At 34.7% G+C, this 8,637-nt stretch overlaps 1 protein-coding gene across 1 annotated transcript in view; it reads right to left on the reverse strand.

The window, feature by feature from the left end:
* Positions 1 to 8,637, reverse strand: part of LOC106877301 (titin) — a gene marked incomplete at its 3' end in the record, with an annotated part of 606,785 nt that overhangs the window by 153,787 nt on the left and 444,361 nt on the right. Inside the window, exons 286-289 of the mRNA XM_052965881.1 lie at positions 8,236 to 8,388; positions 5,717 to 5,762; positions 4,590 to 4,622; positions 2,396 to 2,476 (exon numbers count right to left, since the gene is read on the reverse strand). Coding sequence (XP_052821841.1) covers positions 2,396 to 2,476; positions 4,590 to 4,622; positions 5,717 to 5,762; positions 8,236 to 8,388 — 313 coding nt within the window. The remainder of the gene's footprint in view (positions 1 to 2,395; positions 2,477 to 4,589; positions 4,623 to 5,716; positions 5,763 to 8,235; positions 8,389 to 8,637) is intronic.

Here is an 8,637-nt window from a genome sequence, read left to right on the forward strand (position 1 = left end):
ATATATATATATATACACACATATATATATATATATACATATATATATATATGCTTTTTTTAAGTATCCACTTGTTACAAGGTCTTTAGAAATGATTCCAAGAGCAATCCAAAGTTTCTTGCTGGCCTCAACTGCTTGATTGAAGTTAACCCATTCACATCCATGACAGCTCTTGCAAAGAAATGTAATGTTCCCTTTCCATTGTGTCCAGAGCTGTGAACAGGAACCTTGGCATGACCAGTTATGTTCAATGATACCATCACTTCTAAACAGCCAAAGCCAAAGCAATCAGAACCAAGAGATTCCCAAAGCTTCTGTCAAGCATCAAAGTGCAGGAAAAACTCTCATGTTTGTGAACAAGAAGAAGTTCACTTCGGATGCTGAGATGATCACAAAAATTCTTGAGTGATTGCATACTACCCTTTTGATGTCCCCCTATGTTTGAGACAAAGAATCCTGCCTCTATGATGGTATTTAGAGCCATGGCAAATGATGAAAATGCTATGGATCCACACTTCATTGAGTCTGCCTTGAAGATTGGTACAAAGGAATATCTGAACATCCTGAAAAACTCTCTGTTACCTTGGATGGAGTAGAAGTTTAGGCTTGACAATGTGGTGCTTATCCATGATACTGCACTGTGCCATGGGTCAAAAGTAATGTAGGTCTTCCTTAGTGAGAAGGTGCCATTTTTGTGAGGGTTAACATGTGGTCCAGGAATAGCCCAGATCTCAACCTTTTTGGTTACTTTTTAAGCAAGGAACAAAGTTTCTCCACACTTGAGTGTCAACATTGTGTGAGGAACACACAAAATCAAAAAGGCAGAGGCTGTGGCAGCTGCAACAAATACTGGTCTTGTGTGGAGGCAGTAATTGCCCAAAAGGGCAGCCATATTGTGTGATAAATGTCTTTGTTGTAATAAATATTACATTAAAATTATAACTGTCTACTATCATTATTTTAGTATTCATAACAAGTTTTATGCATCATAAAAATTGTCTCAATTTATCTGCAAGGCCCTGTGTATATATAAATAGAGAGAGGGTAATTCAAATAGTTCAGAAGGATATCATACACACTGATTGGTGTAACATCGTCATTTTCATGTGCTACAGAAGTAAAGGAGATGCACTAAAGAGAAGAAACTAGGAGCCATTAAACTGTTGGAGCAAATTACAAAGGTTACTGAAGGAGTTATAACAAAGATGTACTATTGATGCCATCTTCCTGCTAAGACAGCTATAAGAGGAGTATCTAGCCAGGAAGAAGTCCCAATACTTGGCATTTGTTAAACTTAAAGAGGCCTTTGATATCATTCCTTGCTCTGTAAGCTGAGGAGGCTTGGAATAGATGAAGAGCTGAACAGTTTATGTAGAGAGGTACAATCAGCAAGGTGAGTGCTTGTAAAAGGTATAGTAATGAATTCAGCATGAAAGTGGTGGGTGCACCAGAGCTCAATTTTCATCCTCCTTCAATTCATTATAGTTCACCAAGCTATTACAGAGGATTTTAAAGCTGGCTGCGCATGGAGACTCCTTTATGCTGATGAGCTTCATCCTCTAGATAAATTTGTAATAGAATTATTAATAAAAATTCCAGACATGGAAGCAAAATCTACAATCAAGAAACTTCAAAATGAATTTAGCAAAAGCTAAGAATTGATATGTAGGCAAGAAGACAAGCTCTTAATTCCACCAGCAAAATGCTATTTTGATATGTAGAAGAGGAGGGAGTAATAATTCTATACCTCTGGATTGTGGTCACAGTAGGGTACCATAGTGAAAGGTTTAGTCAAACAAATCTTATTTTAAGTCAGAAACTTATTCTGTTGGGTTCTTTTGTGATGTAAGAGTTGAAAAGTATACAAAAAGATATTGTACGAAGTGCAAACGTTATCTGATGTAAATCTCAATATGTTATGTACTTTGGATATTATAAATTATACTACTCTACCAACAAGATTATAGAATCATTTCCCCAGTGTAAACCAATGGTCTCATGAGTAATGATACCTCCACACACACATACACATTTATATAACATACATATATGTATACATATATACATACATATGTACATATATACATACATACATACATACATATGTACGTACAGACATACATACATATGTACACGTGTACATACATACATACATATGTACACGTGTACATACATACATACATACATACATACATAATATATGCAAGTGTATTTGGATTTGTGTGTTTTCAAATAATAAATAATATGGAGATTCATATATAGATGCATCTACACACATACACATATGCACTTATATGGTACTTTTAAAATATAACTTTTTACAAAACTACTTTAATGATTACTTTCAAAATCTCTTCACATGTCAAAAAAGAAAATTCAAAAAATATGTAATTACTTTATTTCTGGTTCTTTCTAAGTATTCTTTGTGATTTTCTGTTGGTAGTTCAGTTTTCTTTGTAATTTGTTCATATCCACTCTGAATAAGAAAAAAAAAAAATAAAATTCAAGAATTTACATGTCAAATTGTGATATGTTTTTGCATCAGTGTTCATCTTGATATTTTGCTTTATCTCATTTGTAGTTTATGTTAATTAATCTGTTAATTTAATAAACTTTTTTCCAACTATATCTCCTCTGCTGCAAAATAACCTGTTTATGTGTCTCTAACATACTGTAATCTTTCAACATCTGGTATGTGAGCTGGTCTCAAAAAATTCCTGGACTAATTCTGCAGTGCACCAACAGATGGCAGCACATGGTTGTGTACACAATGAAGGCTAACAGTGATCATTGTGAGGTATTGTGCCAAGTGACATTACTGTGTTTACTTCACAAGTTGTGAAATTTGTGTTTTTGTGATCACATGTATGCTGTAGTCTGCAATTTTTGTCATAGACAGGAAGTTGGAACAAAGAGCCAACACGAAATTTTGTGATAAACTTGTGAAGTCTGTAACAGAGACATTCAGTATCCTTTGGCAAGCTTACAGTGGTGAGGCAATGGGTCATACAGAATGTTTTGAGTGGCACTTCAAAAGTGGAAGAATCTCCCTGGAAGACAATAAGCAATCTGGAAGACAATGAGCAATCTGGAAAACTTACCACAAGCATCACCCCAGAAATGTGGTATTGAGCATTGAGAATTTGTCCCCCAGGGCCAGACTATCAATCAAAAGTTCTACTGCAATGTTTTGAAGTGTCTGAGGGAAGACATTCGGCAAAAGCAACCAGATCTGTGAAGCATGAAGAATTGAATTCTTCACAACGACAATACACCCTGTCACTGAGCTCTCTTCACTCATGAGTTTCTCGCCAACAACAACATGGTGTCACTTCCGCACCAACCCTATTTACCAGATTTAGCACCTGTGGACTTCCAACTCTTCCCCTGGATGAAAATGCAGCTCAAAGGTTGCTGTTTTAACACTGTTGTTAAAGTCCAGAGCAAATCGTAGAAGGTCCTCGACTTGCTTAAGGAAAACAACAGATTCCAAAGGTGACAGGAATACTGAGACCAGTGTATTGCTATGCAAGGTGACTATTTCGATGGAGATGATGTTAAAACTTAGGCAAATAAGTTATTTTTTATTAAACATAAACAAGTCTGGGAACCTTTTGATACTACTTTGTAAAGCCACCTCTCTCAATACAACACTTCAGTCAAGGTGTCTTGTCTTGCAAGTTACTAGGTGACTTCACTCATGCAGGTGCCAAATAAAATTAACCAAGTACACTCTGCAAAGTGGTTGACATAAGGAAAGGCATCCAACCATAGAAACCAATCTAGAGCAGATAGAGCTTGACACAGTCCTCTGGCTCATTAGCTCCTGGAAAAATATCCAACCCATGCAAACGTGGGAAAACAGATGTTCAATGATGTTGATGATGAATAGTTACTATTTTTCAATGGATATGATTTTGGGAGAGATTCTTTCATGGATATGATTTATGTTTCACATCAAAGAATCGTTGTAATCATGATTATAAGGTACTTTTTGTATCTTTGTTACCATGCTGTGGAAATAATTATTTAACCCCTGGTGAACTCTGATCAAGCAAGCCTAGAATCATAATATTGATTTCAAATTTTGGAACAAGGCCAGCAATTTTGAGAACACAGTAATAGGGTCTATTGAATTAATCATGTGTTATCTCATACCTTTGAGATTTCAATGATGTGATTGCTTATTTTTAGAATGATAAAGTAGGTTAGGCATAAGAGGTCAAATCTGACCAGTTTGAACCTAAAACAGGTAGAATATTTGGGCCAGATATGACTGGTTTAAATGTGAAAGGGTTAAACCCATTAAAGTTATGAACTATTTTAGTTTCACTTCACACTGCTAATCACATGTGAATTATAGTATTTATATCACAATTTCCATCAAATTATATTTAATTCTTAACAATCTTGTTACTTGATGATTCTAATCTTTAAGGTATCTTGTTTTAAGTCTTTGGAAGGTGTAGTTATTTCAAGAGGAAGAAATGTGTAGCAAATAGATTGCATTCAATTTTTTGCGTCATGTTTGGGAAAATTATAAACCTGTTGAAAAATTGAAACTAGTAAAGTAATTATTGGTTACTTACATCCATTTGACCCGGGGCTAATTTTTTCTGGGGCTGTTTGAAATTAAGTAGAAAAGGATATGAATTAGTTTAAAAAAATGAAATTATCACAATTATTTGACAATAAATAAAAAAAGTCAGTGTGTGTGTGCATGTGTATGTATGTGCACATACATACACACACACACACACACACACATACATACATACATACATACATACATATATATATACATGCATACATATATAACTTTTAAGTGACATAACACAGAACAGAATTATTTAAGTTTTTCTTCTAAAGTTTTTGTTTAATTGTTTTAGAGACCTAAGTTTAAAACGTTTAAATGAAAGAATTAAGTTTTACAAAATCAATGTGTGTGTGTGTGTGTGTATTATCAACCACACATACTCAATATATGTGTTTTACTTGTTTGCTGCAGTTTAGCACAATGTGGATGACTCCTTCAAAGCATTGGGTGTTAAAACACTGCAAATCATAGACAGGCAAAACACTTCACCCCTAATCTCATTCAGGAATGATGGATACTGATATTTTGCCATTTTTGAGGTTTATCAACATCACCTACCTGAATCAAAACAAGGGGTAAACTGAATCGCCAGTCTATGACTGTATACAAATAGTGTTAGAATCATTTGCTGGTATGCCATGATTAAATTCAATTATGAATTAAAAGCAGTGCTAGTGTTGTGAACATTATCAACCACACATACTCGATGCATGGTCAGTTAATAATTGAATTTAATCTTACGTATGCATCATCATGGCATACCAGCAAATGGTTTTTACACTATTTGTACATATTCATAGACTGGTGATTTAGTTTACCCCTCGTTTTAATTCAGGTTCGTGATGTTGATAAGCCTCAAAAATGGCGAAATATCAATATCTATCATTCCTGAATGGGATTAGGGGTGAAGTGTTTTGCCTGTCTATAACTTTCAGGTGTCTTAATACCCAAAGCTTTGAGGGAGTCATCTGCATCGTGCTAAACTGCAGCGTACCAACAAACAAGCAAAACACATACATTGAGTATATGCATTTGATATTAAGCTTATTAAAATATTAAAGACCTACATAAGTTTATTCAAAACTATACTTAAATGGAATAAGAAAATTATTTACTTACATTTAGCCAAGGGTGATTTAAAGCTTCATCAATAGTCATTCGCTCTCTGGGGGATAAAGAAAAAAATACCAAACAAAAATTCTTTGTGATAACAAACAAATATTTTGTTAATTTCACTGTTCTTGATTAAGTTCCATGAAAGCAGAAATTGAGTTGATGTTTTTCTTTATTTTTTTAACATAGATTGTAATTTGCTGTTGTTTTATTATTTATTGCAACTACTATCAGAGGAGCTTTGATATGACAACATAGATGTAGGAAGATGGATTAGAGACCAGCTTTTCAAAGCAATGTAAAAATCAGTTCCTTCAATATTTTGAAGGTTTAAAGTGTTTAACACGAGTTCTCAACATTGAAGAGAAACTAGTCTACTTATAAATAATTCTTTTTGAATTGTAAATCTGGATGCAGCTTATCTCCAATCTGAGAAACGCATATCTCAATAGGATAATACAATCCAGCTGGCTCCAAAGACACTGGTATTGGTCTGCATTGGACAGACTTGTACTATTCAGTAAAAGTGACAAAAGTGACAAAAAAAAAAGAAGAAAAAGGAAGTTGCTGTGGACAGTGGTGAATCCAACATTTCAGCCAGTTCTTCTTCAGAGGAAAGAGATTCAAAAGAGACATGGAGTTTTACATCCTCTTAGTTGCAGCCAATTTTTCTAACTTTGATGATGTAAAACTTTGTGGTGTCTCATTAATCTCTTTCCTGTCAACATTTCCTGTCAACATTTCTGTTCAAAACATTGGATTTTCCATTCCCTACAGCAGGTTCAATAATATGATAGTCCAGTTATTTCCTCTGTGACAGGAATTTAACTAAACACAAAAGTGAAAATAAAATTCTAAAATCCCCACTCAGTAATTTTATAACTATAAGATAAAGTTGGTTGGTTCAGTGTTTGGGACCAAAGTGTCTTTAATGTGGATATAATTTTGAGCCTGTAACAAGATATGAACCACCAATCCAGCCACTGGTCTCTGTAGTTTTCTGTAGTTCTCTGACATCTTGTATAATTGAATATTAGAATATTGTAGTGGAGTATTTTAAGACACAATGCCTTGCTTTTCTACTATGACTACTACTGCAGCTGCAGCTGCTAGACAGAAATCTTGTAGTGGCAGCAACAATCATGTTTCAGTGCAGTATATTCATTTTTGTAAATTTTTATTTCATATACAAGTGAAATAAATAGGAAAACAAGAAACCTGAGTAATTTTTGCATTTTCATTTTGTAATTAATTGATTAATACAAACTAACAATGGAATATTATTGTCTCAGAGATGACAACAATGATATTCATTCAAATGAAAATCCTAGTTCTAGGATATTGTTACTGTGTCATAAGTGTTAAATAAAAGGGTTGGTGATGGGAAGGGATTCTGCCTGTAAAATACTGCTCCATAAAAAAACCCTTCCAGCATAGAAAATCAGATGTAAAACATCTACCACCATTACTGCCACACCCAATGATGATTATAGGAAATAACTAAAACAGAATTGCAAGTTTGGCTTGTTGGGCACCTTGTATTGAATTAAAGATATTTTAGAATGGTATAAGCTATAAATATCTACAAATTATTTTAGGAATGGGGCATGTTCTGAGTAAGGCTTTAAGTTACATCTGATAGTGGGGCCTTGGTTCAGGAATCCAAGGTTTCAAGGAGTGTGAAACCACTTCTTAACCACTATTGTTCCTAGGTCTACTCTTACTTGTAGTAGCATCTGCCATGGTTCCATCTATGGGTTCTTTAGCATGTCATTGAAATGCCCCCAGCAGAAAGTCACTCACAGACACCCCCAATGGACCCAGGGCAGATAAGGCCCTTCAACAAATTAGATGCTCATCTAAGAGAAGATAACTACATACAGATCCTGCTTTCTAGTAACTACTGGGCTTCTGGCACTTGTTGTACCAGATCATCATAAATTTGAAGGACAAGACTAAATTGTTTCAGTATTGGGTTCTTATGCTAGATGGAGAGACACAATCCACCTATCCATCTGTCTATCTATCTATCTATCTATCTATCTATCTATCTATCTATCTATCTATCTATCTATCTAATCTGTCTGTCTGTCTGTCTGTCTGTCCATCTCTCTATCTCTCTATCTAATCTATCTATCTATCTATCTATCTATCTATCTATCTATCTATCTATCTATCTATCTTTCTATCTATCCAGCTTTCTTTCTTTCTTTCTTGCCTATTATAATAATATTCATTGTATAGGTTATTCAGCAAATCAAGATGCCAGAACTAATACCATCACACAGTCTTTATAAGTCTAGTGGTGATAGGGACAGGTGGAGGATGCTACTGAAAGTTTTCATCTTTGACCCCCCCCCCACACACACACAGGCCCCCATAGGGTGGTTGTCATTTCCCACAGTCCTCCATTATGCAGCTGTGTGTCATGCTGGACCCTTATTCATACAAGCAATGAGAGAATCAAACATTTCAGGAACTGAAAAAGAAAGAAAAAGAAAGAACTGGCAGTTTTTCTTTTTTACCTTTTGTCTTTGACAAGTAGGTTTGCTATGAAATCTTTGGCAATTTCAGATACATTTTCCCAGGCTTCATCATCAAAATCATAATCTATATTGTTAATGTAGGCAAATGTTTCTTGGTCGTTGTCACCAGCGAAAGGAGAGTAACCACTTAAACTGTAGAGTAAAAGATAAAAAGAAAAATATATTTAATAAACAATAGAAGGAAAAAGGAAAACTAATGTAGTTATTCCTACTTATAAGCACAGAATGAAGGAGTTATCAAAGATAGTTGCAAAATGTTCCTCAAATTACATCCTGCAGTATTAAAAAGGGGGATTTAGGGCCTCATCAATATCTGTTCTCTCTCTCTCTCTCTCTCTCTCTCTCTCTCTCTCTCTCTTTCTTTCTTTCTTTCTGGAATAT

This window comes from Octopus bimaculoides, chromosome 2, assembly GCF_001194135.2.
Source record: "Octopus bimaculoides isolate UCB-OBI-ISO-001 chromosome 2, ASM119413v2, whole genome shotgun sequence".
Classification (NCBI taxonomy): Eukaryota; Metazoa; Mollusca; class Cephalopoda; order Octopoda; family Octopodidae; genus Octopus; species Octopus bimaculoides.